Here is a 17,778-nt window from a genome sequence, read left to right on the forward strand (position 1 = left end):
TGGATCCCGTCCTGAGCCTGGGGAGGTGCGGGGCTTAGCACTCGGTTTGCGAACACAGAGACCTGCATTTCAAAGGCACGAAGAAGTAAATGCCCGAGATCTCACAACACACTCTCCGTCAGACCTGAGACTGTGGCTCCAGGGCCCCAGCAGGGAGGTGCTGAGGAGGGCCTGTGCCGCCCCCCTCACCGGAGCCGTACCTCCCTTGTTCTTAATGACCACACTGGTCAGCACGTGGGCCCTGGGCCCCCCCACCCCCAGAGGCCTGGCAAGAATGCTGCTGGTCCCCAGGACTCTGATGCGGGGTGTAGACGACCCAGCTGGGGCACTGTCCACATTCTCCAGGTGGTGCTTGTTACTTTGGCCACAAGGGAGGTGAGGAAGATTGGGGGAAATGGAATGATTGAGGGAAAACTCGTGGCCAGGTGTGACCACAGTCCTTGTACAGCAGTGGCCAGGCCCCTGCAGACCCAAGACTCAGTGTTCATGTCTCTTCTTTGAATTTGTCACCATGAGGTGCAGTTGCTTGTCCAGCAGTGACATCTGGGACAGTCTAGTAGGAGGGTCCCCAGTCATCCCGTTCTTGCTACCCTTGGTGCCACGGAGCCCTTGAACCCTGTTTACTCACATGAAGTGTGTGTTTCCAAGTGGGAGGCTGGTCGTGGGGCCTCGCCCCCTCCTCCGTGCCAAAAGCCTCATGTGAGCCTGAATGTGCCAGAGAACAAGACTGGAATAGGGTGGGGTGGGGCAGAAGTCCCACAGAGACAGCCCCCAGTCTGGCCCCTGGCTCTATCTTACTGGATCCGAGCTTGTTTAAAAAGAAAAAAAAAATTGTTTAAATGTACTACCAACATTGCCCATAAAATCCCAATTTCCGACTTCACCTGTGGCTGTGGAGGAACCTCTTGGCTGTGCTGCCCAGAAGGGATTCGAGCTGGACAGGACCTCGGGAGTTAGTCCAACTGCCCATCCCGTGAGAAAGCCCAGCCCCAAAGTTAATGGCAAAAGCCAGGTCCCTGCATCCCAGCCGGGGCCTGTCCCCTGCATCATGTTGCTGCTTGTCATTCCTCTGGTTCCGTTTCCAGGTGGTGTCCGGGCTCTCGTCCCTCTCCTTGACCCCCAGGGGTGTGGGAAGTTACATGAGAGAGCACCTGGGCCACCGCAGGAGGCAGGGGGCTGCTTTCGTGATCCCCCCCCGCCGACCCCACCTGGCACTGAGCACCGGAAGGCCAGCAGGGACAAGGCCAGGGGCCATGCGTAGGATCCTACTCGGCTCCCTGCAGCCCCAGGTTTCCGGGAGGTGCAGTGCAGGGCAGTGGGTGGAAGTCTGGTGGGCTGGACCACCCTCCCTCCCTCCCTGTATGTGGTCAGAGCGCTCCTGCGCCACACCAGCAGCCCCCTTTGTCGTCGTCTTCATACGAAGAGCTGAAGACACCAGACTTTCCAGGAGAAGCTGCATCCCAGCTTGCACTCGCCCAGTGGGCAGGAACGATGGTTTCCTGGCCGCTCTCCAGCCCCTTGCCTTCTGCCCTGGGCGGTGCTCCCCGCACACTCCCCCCGCCGGGCCTGTGAACCACAGCTGACGTGGAAGCTCTGTCTAGAGAAATCGAGGGTGGTGTGCGGGCCTCAAGACTGACAAGGCCCAGTGTGTGCGCAGACCCCCCTCCGGTTCCAGGAGAACACCCCGTGCTGCCCCAGCACCCCATCTGACCACCGCTTTGGCTCCCGATCCCCTGTCCTTCTGCAGTGGCGCAGTGGTGAGGTCACTGGACTCGAGGACAAGGCCTTGTTCTGTTATTGGTCCCAGGCCTGCCCAGCGGTGTGGCCTCAGAGGATCCCTCGAAGTCCACGAGCCTCCGTCTTCTCTGCCCCTCATGGATCCGGGCCCAACGCAGCAGAGAACCTCCCAAGCCTAAAATTCTCAGGCCGTGACCACACGTTTGCCTGGCCAGTGCTTTTCAGGAGACGGGTCTGGCAGGAACTTTCCTGTGGTCTGGCATATGCTAGACACTTGCTGTTGGGCTGGCTGGTTGAGCCAGTGCTTTTCAGAAACGGGAGTCACTGGGGCTCTGCTGGCCCTGCAGGCCTTGGGGCTGCTTTTCCTCTGGGCCGGGTCCGAATCTGAGCCACGGAGCCGGGATGGCGTGGCCAGCAGGAGCCACATTTTCCCCATGCTGGTCACCCGGTGGCAGGCGCTGCCGTGGCAGCAGCAGACCACTGAATCTGTGCTTCTGTGGGACTTCCTTTCTGGTGGGGGAGAGAGACAATGAGTAAGCGAATGAGGACATTTCAGGTGGAGAGCGTTGTTTCTATAATAGCTGACTGTAGAGGAGCAAGAAGGAGAAGGATTTGCTTCTTGAGGGGACATATTTGAACTGAAAGCTGGGTGTTGAGGAGTCAGCCTTGCAAAAATTTGGGGTGGGGGAGATGCTGTCCAAGAAATGGGAGCTGCAAATGCCAGGCTAAAACACAGTGGGAAGGCTCTCTGAGGAAAAGCAGGAAGGCCGGGGAGGCAGGAGTGGTGTGGGCAGGGTCGCACCCCCGGGAGTCCTTGTCAGGTGTAGGGAGGACTGGGTGTTGCCTCTGCAGGGGGAAGCCGCGTGTGGTCTGATGCAGGCACACGGGGCTTGCTGTGGCTGCGTGGCAGACGGCCAGGGGCTGGGAGCAGGCGGCACAGGCGGAGGCAGGGAGAGCAGTTAGCCAGAGCCCGCTGTGAGGAGTGACGGTGTAGACGGCGTCAAGCCCTGGTGTCTGGGAATGGTTTATGTGGGCACGGCCAGCCGCATCTACTGATGGGCTGGGCGAAGGCTGGGGAAGCGAGTGGTATCAGAGGTGGTTCTGCGTTGACTCCCATGACCTTGTATCCCAAGACATAGGCGTGGGGTGCACAGCCATCCTTTGTCCCAGCTGCCTGTCCTCTGGGGTGTCCCTCTCTCTGATAGCGGTGAAAGTTGACATCGGATTGCTAGCTTCCTGCAGGCTTTCCCGCCCCGCATCCCCAGGAGTCTGCTCCAGCTTCCCGGCCCCTCGGCCCCGTATCAGTCCCTCCAGCACACGTGATGGGCTCCCACTTCTGTGCACCCCTGCATTCTGCTCCCCCCCCCCCCAGCTGCTGGAGAGCCTTGCTCACCCACGGCCTTGCTGTGTTGCAGACTTTCCGCCTGTACCGAGAGTATAAAGACCACATCCTCGTGAAGGCCTTCATGGAGTGCCAGAAAAGGAGCTTGGTCAACCGGCGCCGCGTCAACCACATGCTGGGCCCCAAGAAGAACCGGGCTCTGCCCTTCGTGCCCATGTCCTACCAGCTGTCCCAGACCTACTACAGGTGAGCCCTCCAGCTGGGGCTGGGGCAAGGCGGGGCCCAGGTCAGAGGCTGTGCCACACCTCTGCAAAGAGCAGCTCGTGGGAGCAGAAGGAGCGGGGCGTCCTTCTTCCTCAGAGGGCGTGCAGCTTCTGGAAAAATCTTAAATGAGAAATGAGTAAGGTATTCATGAGCGCAGTGAAAGGCACGGCATCCTGGTCAGGCCTCATTGGCCATTCTCACAGCTCAGAGCCACACTGAGCTGCGTGTTCAGTTTGAAGCCATCCCATATCTTCCAGATGCACTCTGTAGCCCCTCAGCTGTCCGAGCTGTAGTCTGGGATGCTGAGCTGCTGCTGCTGCTGCTTTTTTTTTTTTTTTTTAATTTTATTGTTATGTTAATCACCATACATTACATCATTAGTTTTTGATGTAGTGTTCCATGATTCATTGTTTGTACATAACACCCAGTGCTCCACGCAGAACGTGCCCTCTTTAATACCCATCACCAGGCTAACCCATTACCCCACTGCCCTCCCGTCTAGAACCCTCGGTTTGTTTTTCAGAGTCCATCGTCTCTCATGGTTCGTCTCTCCTTACTCCCCTTCATTCTTCTTCTTCCGCTCTTTTTTTCTTTTTTCTTTTCTTAACATATGTTGCATTATTTGTTTCAGAGGTACAGATCTGTGATTCAACAGTCTTGCACACTTCACAGCGCTCACCGTAGCACATACCCTCCCCAATGTCCATCACCCAGCCACCCTATCCCTCCCACCCCCCCACCACTCCAGCAACCCTCAGTTTGTTTCCTGAGATTAAGAATTCCTCATGTCAGTGAGGTCATATGATACATGTCTTTCTCTGATTGACTTATTTCACTCAGCATAACACCCTCCAGTTCCATCCACGTGGTTGCAAATGGCAAGATCTCATTCCTTTTGATAGCTGCATAATATTCCATTGTGTATATATACCACTTCTTCTTTATCCATTCATCTGTCGATGGACATCGTGGCTCTTTCCACAGTTTGGCTATTGTGGACATTGGTGCTCTAAACATTGGGGTGCACGCACCCCTTCGGATCCCTACATTTGTATCTTTGGGGTAAATACCCAGTAGTGCAATTGCTGGATCGTAGGGTAGCTCTATTTTCAACTTTTTGAGGGACCTCCATACTGTTTTCCATGGGATGCTGAGCTACTTCTTGACTATTTCTGCACCACGGCATTTTTGTCTGTGAGCCAAGGGCAGCGTTTGCATCCTGAAGACCTTCTGGATCCCTCCCTGGGACCTAGGCCCCCGTTACGGGTTGTGGGAAGGCACGCTTTCAGACAGAGGCCAGGGCTTGACTCTGCGGTCACCTCACAGAGACAGTGACATGGATACACGTGTCCTGTCGTCTCTGCACGGGTTCGGGGTTTGCCTGGGGTAAAGATGATCGTCACAAGAAGTGCATTCGTCTTCCCCAGTTTGGCGCCTGTTCATAGTGAATGCTTGCGAGGCGTAGAATATTAGGTTAGATGCAAAGACACGGCCCTCCGGGAAGGTGCTTAGGTGAGCAGGGAAGGCATAGGCAGTTAGCTTGAAATGTGGCACCTCCATTCGAGGTAGAAAAGAGGGTTTCGGGGGGGTGGGGGGGAAGCTGGTGTGGTCAGTTTTGAACGCAAAGATCTTAAGGGCCCGTAGCCCATCCACATGGAGGCCTCCAACACTGCGTCCTCAGTTTGGACCTTACCTCCTTTTTGTCCAAGCAGGATTTTTACATGGCGATTTCCAAGCACCGTCTGCACGGAATCGTTCCAGTTCTTCAACACAATCCTGGCTGCTGGCAAGTTGGACCAGCCCGATAATTTTTCCTTCAAAGACCAGGATAATCACAAGTCTACAAGCCACCTGGTGGCATTTTCTCTGGACAGCCCTGGGGGACACTGTGTGGCTGCCCTGACCCTTTTCTCTTTGGGCCTCATTTCTGTGGATGTCCGGATCCCGGAGCAGATTGTCGTGGTGGACAGCTCCATGGTGGAGAACGAGGTCATGAAGAGGTAAGGGCGGAGGTGCAGCAGACACCCCATGCACGCCGCTCTGAGCGCACCTGGGGTCCTCAGGCACCGTGGTGTCCACGGTTTTATTTGCTCCGTCATCTGGTCTTCTTTTTTTAAGCTTTTATTTATTTATTTGAGAGAGAGCGCGCACACGCACACAAGCAGGGGGAGAGGCAGAGGCAGAGGGAGAAGCAGACACCCCCCGAGCAGGGAGCCCGATGTGGGGCTCGATCCCAGGACCCTGAGATCATGACCTGAGCCGAAGGCAGACACTTAACCGACGGAGCCACCCAGGCGCCCCTCCTGGTCTTTGTGCATTCCACCAACACATGCTGAATCTGTGCGCGTCATGTCTGGCCCTGTGTGGCATCTGGCACATGAGATGGCAGATGTCAGCAGGGCGGCAGGGAGCTCCCTGGGACGGGACCTCAGATCTGGGGACTAGGAACTAGGGACTTCAGCACTGTGTCCAGTCCACTGCCTCGTGCTGGTGCCTCCAAGTGCAGTGGCGGGGGGGGGGGGGGGGGGGTGGCTTGGCTGTGCCAAAGAGAGGGACCTGTCAAGGTGTGGCTCTGGCAGAGGTCTTTGAGGGCCTAATAGCTAAGCTGGGATTTAGTGGAAAAGCAGGCAGTTTGGGGACAGAAACTGGAAAGGTTTCCAGCAGAAGGAAGAGCCCTTGCAAAGGCACTGGTATGTGAACAGCGGTGAGCGAGGAGTGTGGGGAGGTGGTCAGAGGAGATGAATCTGGAGCGGCAACGCTTCCCTTCACAGCCAGACTCGGTGGGGGGGCTCTGTAGCGACCACAGGCCATTGCTGAGGCCGGAGCATGGCGGCCCCGCTGAGGGGGCTGCTCTGTGAGGGAGCTGGCCCTCCGCCACCACAGGGCCGGGCCAGCAGACACGCTGGGCCTGTGCCCTGTCACCCAGGTCCGTGTTCTTCTCCTAGTCTGGGGAAGGACGGGGGCTTAGACGAGGATGACGACGAGGAGGAAGACTTGGACGAAGGCTCCGGGAGCAAGCGCCGGGCCATCGAGGTGAAAGCCCGCCAGGCCTCCCACACCAACTACCTGCTGATGCGGGGCTACTGCGCGCCCGGCATCGTCAGCACCCGCAACCTCAACCCCAACGACAGCATCGTGGTGAACTCCTGCCAGGTGACGTTCCGCCTGCGCCACACGGCCGCACCCACCCGGCTCTGGCCCACCGGTGAGTGTTTGCCCGCCGACACGGGGTGCTGGCCTGCTCAGTGCTGCTGGTGCCCTCCAGGGCTCGGAAGTACACGCTTCCACAGACTTTTGAAGGATCACTTTTGACCGCTTGCTTTGAAAAAGGAGTCCTCGGCTTACATCCATCATCTACATCTCCGTTGTTTCCAATTTCTACACTCTTTTTAGCCCTTTTTGCGTCACCTCTGAAACTTTAAATACCTTGCTTAAAACCTTGCTTTCCCATACCCTGAATTTGAGGCAGTCTCTTCTTCCTCTACGTAAAATGAGACTATCCGGGCCCCTTCCCACCCCTTTCTTGCTTCCCCTTCACCTATCGGGGTGCATGGTGTTCACTTTCGGTTTCGAAACCCCAGTTGGTGTTCTGTGCTCTGTCTGGAGTTTGGCTCAGGCAGAACCTGTGCCCGTGGTCTTGGTGGAACCAGCTTTTCCAGGAAGCCGCGCACAGCAGCCCCCGGCTCGTGGAAGCTCACGTGGTAGTTCCGGGAGGGGTCCCAGGGCATCCCCCGGGGTCTGAGGAGCAGTGAACACAGGAGCACCAGGAAGGCAGGGCCCCGGGCAGCCCAAGTTGAGGACCCCCTCCAGAGCTCTGGGGCTGCCATTCTCAGACCCCAGCCCCACCTTCCTGCCCTTCATCCTGGCCCCAGGGGCGCATCCCGACCACCAGGCCCACACTCCGTCCACCCAGAAGGTGACCCCTCCCTATTTGGGGGGCGGTGAGTAGGTGTTGGGGCTCTGGGCTGGGCTGATTCGGGTTCTCCTCGTCTCGTCTTCACAGTCCCTTCTCTGGAAGAGCTACCCGTGGGCATATCCTGCCTCCCTGACAGCTTCACCAGGCTGATCAAGAACCAGGGGGCTGCCTGCAGCCTGGAGGAGTTTGTCCACCAGGTGGAGCTGTGCGGGTATGAGCCGGGAGACGTGTGTGCCGTCTTGGAGGTCCACGGGGTCATTGCGGCCACAGGGTGCTTTGGGGTGGACAGAGTGGAGCTGAGCAGATGGTTCTCTGCTTTTGAACGGACAGACGCCGAGCGCACCAGGACCTTCGCAGACTACATCCAGGTGAGCCGTGCTCTAAGTAACGTGGGGTAGCCGATGGAGAAGGTACCACTCACCGGCCACATGCACGCCGTGGAGGAAGGACTTGGCTTGGGGCACGTAGTGTAATTTTTTCAAAGATTAAATTAGTTGCCAAGATTAAAAATGGGAGATTTTGCCTAAAACCCAGCTTCTCTGGAATGTTAGAAGGTTGGGCACCCTGGGTCCCGTCTCTTCAGCACAGCGGGATGGAGCCAAGTAGAGCCATCTCTGCTCAGAGGGCCCACAGCTCCTGGATATCCTGCCCCTGGCCCCACAGGACTCCCCGCTGTACCTGCCTGGGTCCATTTTCATCAGGGACCCTTGAGCCCAAAGAACGTATTAACAGATGGACCTTTTAAATCAAGTGCCTTGGGACCTGTCTGGCCCTGATGTGCCTGGTCTGTAGTTGGAAGCAGGTGTTCGTGAGTGCAGGACATGAGAGCAGGGTCATGACAACTGTTCACATGGTGTCTCCTTGTTCATATAACCCATGCTCCCTGTGGCCCAGGTGACAAGGGCTTACAGCAAACCCTGCCCAGACCTGCATGACCTGGGTATGAGTCTTGGTTCCAGGATGTGGACTGGGGCAAATTTCTTGAATCCTGACTTGTGGGATTTTAAGCTAGGAATGAAAAGAAAGACAATAGTGTCGGGTGCAGTGCCTCGTTCAGAACACGGACCTTTCAGGCAGGGCTTGGTATAAGGACGAGAGGAGTTACTGTCATTCGTGTGGGAACAATCATGGCTTTTGTGGAACTTGATAGCCCTCGGGGTGTTGAATTCCCTGGGAGGACACTTTCACGGCAGCTTCGGTTCTAAGAAGTTTGCCCCAAGCCTAGAGGGGGAAAAGGGCTGCCCCGGGGCTGCATGGCCAGCTGGCGCCCGCCTTGGGCTGGAAGCCAGACCTCACCCTCGAGTCATCTGTCCTGACGGAGCTGGGTTTGCCATTTGCTCGGGACGCTCAGATGCACCGTGAGGATCCCGCACAGACCCAGTGTGCCTCCTGCTTTTCCTAGGACCTCCTGGAGCACCACCAGGTCCTGGAAGTTGGTGGCAACACCACTCGCCTGGTGGCCATGGCCTCTGCCCAGCCCTGGCTCCTGCACTCGGTGCGGCTGAAAGGCAGAGAGGAGGATGCGTACCCTCCAAGAGAAGACCTCCAGGCCAGACCCCAAGACGGGCCTGCCAGCGAGGACAGCCCCTCGGGGAGGCAGGCACCACCCTCCCAGGGCCCCCGGAGCACCAAGAGGCGTGCTAGCTGGACGAGCAGTCACATGGCCTGTCAGGGCAGGGAGACCGACTCCGAGAGTACCCAGAAACCCCCTGCCAAGAGGCCCACGCTCCAGGATGTGCGCTGGGTCCCCAGCCCCAGAGCAGAAGAAGAGCCAGAGCCCCCGGCACCTGCTCTGCCACCAGTTCCCGGAGACACAGGTGTGAAGGAGCCTCCCCCAGGAGCACCGGAGGCCGGGCAGGAGGACCAGGAGGAGCAGCTGAGCTGTCAGGCCCAGCTTCCAGAAGGATCTGAAGACCCCAGAGGTACCGAACAAACCTGGTCCCCCACCCCACCTTCCCCCAACTGCCCATCCTCTGTCCTGGGCTGAGTGTCCCCCACACCTTCCCTGAGACGGGGAACCCCAGCTTTTTCTAGCCTCAGCCTTGAGGGGGAAAGGTCTTGCCTGTTTCCACTTACTGTTTCCACTAGAGGGCTTCAGGGGCTCCTGAGCAGGTCTGTGAATGACCAGTGTGTGACAGGAGGGTGGTCCTGGAAGGCATTGTTGGCTGAGGTGTCCCGCGTGAGGGCGCAGTGGCAGGAGCGGGGGGCGTCGCACCTCCTGTCGGGATTGGCAGACGTGCAGGGACAGAAACCTGCCGGCTTCCCCTCCTGTGGGGAGATGCTCTCGCCTGTGCTCAATGCTGGCGTCTTTGTTTCCTTGGGGCTGTTTTTGCCTTAAGGGGTTATGCACACGCTCTGTGGTCGGGGCTCCTGGGTGGAAGATAAGATGCTCACTTGCCTCCCCTCGTGGGGGTTCCTCAGGGCCCTGAACACCCCCCCTATACACACACACACTTGCACACCGTGGCCCAGCCCAGTTTGCTTCTCGGGGGGCGAGGGTGCTGTGAGGACTGGGCTTGCTGGTCCTCTGTTCGCGGCTTTATCCCCGGAGCCCGGAAGGACGTGTTGCATGAACAGAAGAGGAAGAGATGGACTCCTGCCTCTTGGGTCTCACGTCCTCTCCCTCTTCTGTCAGGTTTGGCCGAGAGTACTGTGGCCAGCAGCCTCTCCCAAGCGGCACGGGAAAAGTGAGTGTGTGCCCAGATCCAGGCGGCCTGGCGCGGGGCGCGGGTGCGAGGGTGGGGAGTCGGTCCCCGGGTGCCAGTAGTGATGATCACATGGAGATCTTGCACAGTCCGGTGCGGGAGTTCTCGGCCAGGGGACCTGGAAACGTGTCGGTCTTTGGTCCTCCCACCTGCTGGGGAAACAGGGCAGGAGCTGCTTATGGGGAGCGGGCAAGGGCCAGAGGTGTAGACTTGGGCAGTGCGTGGGTCCGTTGGAACCATGGGCTTCACGGGAGGCTTCCTGGTGAGGGGGCGCCTCCCACACGTGTGCCGGGGCTGTGAGCCGCTGGCTCCGATGCAGCCCTCCCGGTCATGGCAGTCAGAGCCAGGTGTCCAGCTGGTCCTGGGCCCCTCCCATGCCTGGACCCCGTGTGGCAGACCAGTCACTGGGGCAACGGGGGGTACTGCTAAGACACAGAAGTCGGTCTTCTGCATAAAGACCTCTGCGAACTCTAACCTGATGTGGTGTCAGCCCTTGCCCCTGGGACCAGGATGGAGCTGGTACATCCAGAGCTCGGTTCGTCCCCCTCCCCTGCACTGAGGGGGACATTGGCATGTCACGGCCTTGGTTAAGGCTGAGTGTGAGTGGGTCCCCTCAGCTGGCGACCCTGGGCCCTGGGGTAGGGACTGCTCATTCCAGATGGGCAGGGGGTTGTGGAGGAGCAGGAGCCCCGGCCCTGTGATGGGGGCCGGGCACCGACCACCCTGAGCCTCAGCGTCCCGTCGGTGGAGCCGTGTCCCCTCGCCCACCAAGCCTGACGCCCACATGCCGCCCCTGCAGGGACTGTGAGAACATCTCCTTCATCGCCCGCCCGTGGCGCATCGTGGACGGCCACCTGAACGTGCCAGTGTGCAAGGGCATGATGGAGGCCGTGCTCTACCACATCATGACCCGGCCCGGGATCCCCGAGAGCCGCCTGCTGCAGCACTACCAGGGCGTCCTGCAGCCCATCGCTGTGCTCGAGCTGCTCCAGGTGCAGCCAGGCTGGGCTGGCCAGGCCTCCCCGCAGCTCCCTGCCCCCCCCAACACCTGCCCCCCTTCTGACCACTGTTCCCTCCTCCTGGGCCCCTGCTTCAGCCTCCCAGCGGGGTAGCCCATCAGGAGATTCTAGGTTCAGCCTGAGAGCCAGGCCGCTCGCATGGGTCCCTTACTTACTTTACTCCTCTGCTCAGCCCTGCCCAGAGAGGTGTCCTTGCTGCCCTCCGAGGCCGCCAGGCCGGCCCGTGAGCCCCTCACCTGTCTTCCCTGGGCCCCTGCAGCCCCCACCCCTGCCCTGGGGTCCTGCAGCTCCCAGGGTGGGACGGAGGACCCGGTCTGCAATATGCCCGTCACCCTAGGTGTCCTGCTGTCTCTAGGGCCTGGAATCCCTGGGCTGCATTAAGAAGTGCTTGCTGAGGAAGCCGGCGACCGTCTCGCTCTTCTCCAAGCCCCGGGTCCCAGAGGTCCAGGCGCCCTCCAGCCCAAGCGAGAGCCCCACTGTGTTCTACGAGCCCACGCTGGACTGCACCCTGCGGTTGGGCCGCGTGTTCCCCCACGAGGTCAACTGGAACAAGTGGGTCCACTTATGAGGCACGTGCGGTCACCACGACCCCCCCCTCCCCGCCACTGGTGCCTGAGGAGGGCGTGACTCCCCGGGGGGGGCTCCACCTGGCCCCCGCGTGCGCCGCACCCTGCCCGGTGCACAGGGACAGGTCTGTGCCAAGCCTCGGGCCCAGAACTCGGAAGAGGGCCTCCCACCCACCTGCTCCAGGGGGCTTCCCGGACGGAGGGCCCTGCTCAGTCCCGCCGGGCGTTGTCAGGGAGCAGCTACCAGGAGGCTTGGGTCCCTGCTGTCCCTCTCTCGTTCCCAGGGCGTGTTAGCCGTGGCTGCAGGCACGGATCCTGCGCTCCGTCGCTGCCTGCTTTCTCTGCGGAACTTGGGCTGTGGTGAGTCTGAGAGGCCCTGGTGGGCTTGGCCTCCAAGGGCCTCCACCGTTAGGGAGCGGAGCTGCCGGCCCGGGCCCCCGCGCCTTTCACCTTCCGTATGGACCTCGGCGGCGTCATCCTTTGGCCAGTGAGGGTCAGGAGCTGGCCTTGCTCACAGCCCACGTTGCAGATTCCAGCCACCATGGCAGAAAGGCCAAGTGCCCCAAGTGGCAGGGCCTTGTGGGGGGCACGTCACAGAATGGGCTGTGTGTCCTGCCGCCCAGGGCCCCAGCAGGGACTGACCCCTCTCCAGGCAGGACATCGGACCCTGAGCCTGAGGCCCCCTTGTCGGCCCGCAAGACAACCGGGGGGTGGGGGGTGGGGGCGCCTTTCCCGCAGCTGGAGCTGAGGAGCTGAGCGGGCCTAGAGTTGGTTTGTTCTTTTCCCTTCTTTTCTCTTTAAAAAAATCCCTTGGCATGTATTTATTTATTTTGTAATTAAAGTGAAGGAAAATGCATTTAGCTTTCTGTGTTTCCTAAAGAATCTCTGATCCCCTGGAGGCCTTCCTGCTTTCACCTGCAGAACCACCAGGAATAGACGCTCCCACTTAAACCAAAGGGGGAGGGGGGCGCTGCGGCCCTGACCTGCCCCTGCTCGGCCCAGCCCTCCTGCCCCTGCTCCAGAGCCCTTTCTCCTCCTCAGCCGGGCCCAGGCCCCTGTCTTCCCGGAGACGCTCGGGCAGCTGTGCCACGCAGGGCCGCCCAGGGCCAGGCCAGCCGGTTGCAGGGGCCACAGGCTCTGGCCTGGGTTTGGGCAGTGGACGTTCTCTTCGGCCCTCCCCTCCCTTCTCCCCCCCCTTCCCTTTTTCTTCTCTCCCACCCTTTCTCTCCCTTGCTCTCTCTTTTTTTTCTTTTTCCTTCTCTTTCTTTTGTATGTGTATGGGAGCTGCCAACATTTTTTTAGAAAATGGGATGGGACATTTCACATTTTTAAAAAATCCAGACTTCTATCTTGCGGAAAACTGGAGAGCTCCAGTGACAGCGCGTGGGGCAGTGGGGAGTGTGGGAGTGGGGACGGGCCCCCAGGCAGCACTGCCCAAGCCCCGGGCCCAGCCTCGCGCCTGCCAGCTTCTCAGCCTTACAAAAGCAGCCCATCTGGGTATGTTTGACCTGCAGCGCCTGGCCTGGCCCAACTCGGGGCCCCGTGTTTCCGTCCTGGGACCAGACTCCGGGGTGATGAGGGACAGGGTGGAGCACGGAGCAGGGAGTCTGAGGGGGAACCCCAGCACAGACGAGACCTGGCCAAGTCTTAACCATCACTTTTTCCCCTCTCATTTGTACTCAAGTATTTAAAAAAAAAAGGTGGGGGGATTTTTTTGAGATCAAGTAGAAAAAGGAGTGTTATCTGCTTTATGAACAGAAAATGCTTTACAAATGCCAGTTGTTTGGGAACACATGGTGTGGCGGAAGACAGGTGGGGGCTACGGGCACCCGGTCTCGACACTCCCATCTCAGAGCCTTACCTTTCTCATCTGAAAAATGGGGATGGACTACCTCCCTCCTGGGAAGACCAGAGGCACTGAAGGACACCAAGTGCAAGCAAGTAGTAGGGCTCAGCAAAGTTTATCTCCCTTTCTGTCCCCGTGCCTGAGGGATGGTTTGGGCCTGTGTCTGGGAGATGGGACATAGGGATGAGGGGTGCAGCCCTTCAGTGGAGAGATGGGCTTCTATGGCCAGGCTCCACATTCCACAGCCAGCCATTCTGTGCAAGGATGACCTGTTCTCTCCGTCCGTCTGCCCACCTGTGCATCTGTCCATGTCTGTCTGTCCATCCACCCCCATCCATCCATCCACCCATCCACCCATCCACCCACCTCCGCATCCATCCACCCACCCATCCAAGGTGGCTCTGCCCTTCCAACCTCTGCACAAAGGGCTTCAGGAACCACAGCATAGACCAGAAGATCTGAGCACAGATGCCTTCAGGGGTCAAGCAAGTCCCATAAATGAGAGGAAGGAGAGCCTTGTGTCAAATATAAATACTAGGGAGTGGTGGAGACTGGAGAACTAAAGTGTACGGTGAAGGGTGTGAGAATTCACATTCAGACTGACTCCCAAACAAGGCAGGGAGGGGGAGGAGGGACACTGGGCCCAGAGGGCACGCGTCCCATTCACCCTGGCCTGCCGCTCACAGGCCAGAACTATAGGGGCCTGGACACCCGTGGCTCTGTCCTTCATGTCCTCACCCCACCCCCAACTCTTGGTCCTTACCCCTTTTAACTTACATCAGCGACAGGGTAATGCATTCTCTTTAATTAAAACAGTACAGTAAGACTTAAGCCTCCAGGCTCCTTTCCCCTTAGGACCTTTTTCTTTGCATTTACATACATTTTATGTGCCACTAGAAAACATGGTCCTGTGATGCCATTTTTACATAAAATGTCTCCCTGATAAAGCTCGCTGGGCTCCCCCAGCCGTGTCCCTGGACTTACTCCCTCGTTTCCCTAAAGGTAAGCACCACTCTTCCTGGTTTCCCCCTGTTGAGCCTCTTCCTCTGCCTTCTCAGACTCCACTGCCCTCCTGTCTGGGGTCCTCTCAGACCATGTCCTGCCCGCTGCTGGCCCTGCTCCCCTCCTGCCCCGTTTCTGACCTGGGCTGAGCATGATCTCCGCCCTCTGACTTCCCCTGACTACCCAGCCTTCCCCTGCGCCCCGACCCGCTTGTGCCAGGGATTTCCCAGTTGTGCATGGATGTGGATCCATGTATTGACACATCTGTGTGTATATGTGTGTGTACATGTGGGCGTGCGTGTACACGTGTGATCTCCCTGCTTGGTGACACCTCACCACCCCCAGCGTCCAGTGCCCGGTGCACTTCCAGCCACCCAACCAGAAGTCAGCCCTGGTGGAATTAAAAAAAAACCGTCAGTGCATCTTGGGTCATCACCATACTCCCAGGGCAAGAGTGTGGCCGCGACCATGGTGTAGGGCCGCCCATCTAAGCCACCTGACATGACTGGCGCCACCCCTTCCCACTTCAGCCAAGTTCCCGTGGTCACCAGCAGGTGGCGGCAGCGGCTCGGTTCGCGGCCGGGTCGTCTTGCTCTCCAGGTGTCTGCAGCGAGAACGGGAAAAGCTTGCTGGGGTATTGGGGGGGGTGGGCGGTGGTTGACTTGCAACAACAACATTTCCTGAGCACTTGCAGCGTGCCGGACACCGTCCTTGGCACTTGACGCAGACCAACTCCTGGCCTCCCGGCAGCCTCGAAAAGTAGTCTGCGCAGTACGCCCATTTCGTGTCTGAAGACATCGAGGCACAGAGAGAGAAAATAGCTTCTGCAGACTGGCAGCTAGTAGGTTTATCTGCCTGGCGTTGCCAGCTCAGGTCATGCGGCCCCCAATGCCCCCCCGCCACGCTGCTTGCCGGAGGTGGGGGCTGCTTTGGGGTGAGCAACCAGCTCTATTCTAGGAGACCCCCTAAATTGCAGAAAGAGAAGGTTTCTTCTCCGGGGCCACCAATGTTAAAACCCCTCAGATCTGTGGCCCCCCAGGGACGGGGGAAAGACCCCTCGCTGCCCCCCCGGGGTGAGCAACGGGAGAGGATCTCTTGCTCCATTCAAAAACTTCTCGGGAGGCCCCCGTCTTCAACTCTCTGCCCCGTTCTGTGGTATCTCCAGGTCCAGGGCAGGTGGCTCCCTCCTGGGCTCAGTCCCCTCCGTTCTCTCTGCCCACTGCCTCATCAGCCACTGCTCTGCCGTTAACTGATAGCTTCACACGCTCATCCATTCAGCATCTGCTGAGCACCTGCCGTGTGTGTGCCAGGCACCATTCTAGGCTCTGAAATGCAGGGTGAGTAAAACAGACAAAATCCCCGTGCTAGCGGGACCGACAGTAAACACAACAAATCAGTAAAAGACACAGGTTAGAGCTTAATACATGTTACGGGAGACAACTAAGTCAGTGGGGTGCTGCAGTTTGAGGGAGGGGCCCAGGGGAGGTCCTGCTGAGAAGGTGACGTCTGAGCAGAGACCCGACTCCTCTTGTTTTCCTTTCGTGGCTTGATGCTTCTGAACCGTGGGTGACCCCTTTCGCATCTCCTCCCTGTCGAGAACGTGTACTTCTCCTGTTCTCTAGGTGCGGTGGGCTCCCGGGAGGCAAGTGCATGTACGTGCTCGCTTCTCCGTCTTTCCCGTCCCTGGTTTTCTGATGGTGTGTCTGGGCGGCTGTGGGTGAGATGTGCCCCCACGTGGCCCGTCCGCAGACCAAGTCCCAAGCAGGGGAGGGAGAAGAGCCCCTCCAACGGGGAGCCTAAAGGAAGACACCAGCTCCTCCTCCTTGTGTGTGGGTCTCATCCCAGCTGAGCCCTTCCTCCCAGACGTGGAGGTCCTCCCAGCAAGCCGAGAGGCTGATGGCTGCCCCCCACTTTACGAAGAGGAAACTGAGCCTCAGAGACAGCAGGCGACTGCCCACGGTCACCCGTGAGAAGGGATGGAGCCTGGCCCTCTGGCCTCTTTGAATGTAGTTAGTCCTTCCTCAGGTTGGGAGGAGAGTCCTCATTATGCTAGGACACTTCCCACCGCAAGTGACACAAACCCATGTAAGACCCACTTAAGCAAAAAAGGGAAACTCTCAGCTCATCAGCCCGGTCGGGACAGGCTGGGTTATGCGGTGCCAACACACAGCCCCCAGATCTCGGTGGGTTACAACAGGGATTGATTTCTTGCTCACGATATATGTCCATCTCGGGTAAAGTGGAGGCTGTGCTCTCCGCGTCTCCTCCCGCAGGGACCCAGGCTGATGGAGCAGCCACCAGCTCATTTGTCACAGCTCCTGGTGGCAGAGAGGAACAACACTCGGGAGAACATCACAATGGTCAGGTACATGCTCTGGTCCAGAAGTGAGACTTACCACTTGTGCTTACAACTCCCTGGCCAGTCCTGGTCATGTGGTACCATACCAGGGGGGCCAGAAGATGAAGGGCAGAATGACTTCCACACTTGGGTACCTCCAAAGTCCATGGGGCATGGCTGGATCCAGGAGCTCAAGAGATACTACCAGGACTCAATCTCCGTTCCCAGCTCTGCTTTCTTGTGCGTTGGCCCCACCCCACAGCCCCAGGCTTCAGTCCATCCCTATGGCTTGGCAGTCCTAGCAGAAAGAGCACGTGGACCGGTTTGAGTCACGTGTATGTCCCAGAACCAGCAGTGTGGCGGGGGGTGGGGTTGGCATGGAATGCTCTGTCGGCTACTACCAGAGCTGGGGTCAGCTGCCCCACAAGGACGCTGCATGAACAGAAGCAACAGGCACCCCACAGGTGTTCCCTCTTGACCTAGGTCCCTCCCAGCTGAATAAGGGGAAGAAGAGCTGCATTTGGGGTCAGGAGACCAGAGTTTGAGTTCTGACTGTGATCTTGAATCCAGTGTGTGACCTCAGGCCAGCAAGCCTCTGGCCCATTGTGCACCTTCACTTCATTGGTCACATGGATAGCCCTGCCCTCTCCAACGCCGCAGATGGAAAAGGGCCGGCCCAGGAGCAGAGCGTGGCTTCCGTGCACGGGGTGTTGCTATCAATCCTCCTGACTCTCTTAAGAGAGTCATTGGCAATTGTGGCCCAGACTCTGGGTGACGAGGAGCCATCTTCCCCACCTCCTGGTGCTCAGGGCTCCGTCACACCTCCAGGCCCTTGCTCAAGCTCTTCCTTCTGCCAGAAAAGCCGGTGCATCTAACAAGTCCTATCCATTTGTCAAAGTCCAACAACCACCACCTCCCCCTTGAAGCCCTCCAGCCCCTCCCGATGCCCCCCGGGGCTCCCGTCAGTGGGGTGCTGGGGCTGGCTCGGGCCACCTAGGAGGGTTGATGACACACATCTCTTCCCAATCCCGCTTGGGGTTGTC

The 17,778-nt window shown here is 58.7% G+C and overlaps 1 protein-coding gene across 1 annotated transcript in view; it reads left to right on the forward strand.

Annotated features, from left to right (window-relative positions):
* GTF3C1 (general transcription factor IIIC subunit 1) overlaps positions 1 to 12,405 on the forward strand; it is a 71,409-nt gene extending 59,004 nt beyond the window's left edge. The window contains exons 30-37 of the mRNA XM_025853781.2: positions 3,153 to 3,325; positions 5,056 to 5,343; positions 6,289 to 6,548; positions 7,347 to 7,627; positions 8,662 to 9,181; positions 9,895 to 9,946; positions 10,764 to 10,956; positions 11,339 to 12,405. Coding sequence (XP_025709566.1) covers positions 3,153 to 3,325; positions 5,056 to 5,343; positions 6,289 to 6,548; positions 7,347 to 7,627; positions 8,662 to 9,181; positions 9,895 to 9,946; positions 10,764 to 10,956; positions 11,339 to 11,551 — 1,980 coding nt within the window. The 3' untranslated portion in view covers positions 11,552 to 12,405. The remainder of the gene's footprint in view (positions 1 to 3,152; positions 3,326 to 5,055; positions 5,344 to 6,288; positions 6,549 to 7,346; positions 7,628 to 8,661; positions 9,182 to 9,894; positions 9,947 to 10,763; positions 10,957 to 11,338) is intronic.
* The last annotated feature ends 5,373 nt before the right edge of the window (positions 12,406 to 17,778 follow it).

Source organism: Callorhinus ursinus, unplaced genomic scaffold (assembly GCF_003265705.2).
Source record: "Callorhinus ursinus isolate GAN/ISIS: 27379988/994484 unplaced genomic scaffold, GSC_fseal_2.0 scaffold87, whole genome shotgun sequence".
NCBI lineage: Eukaryota > Metazoa > Chordata > Mammalia > Carnivora > Otariidae > Callorhinus > Callorhinus ursinus.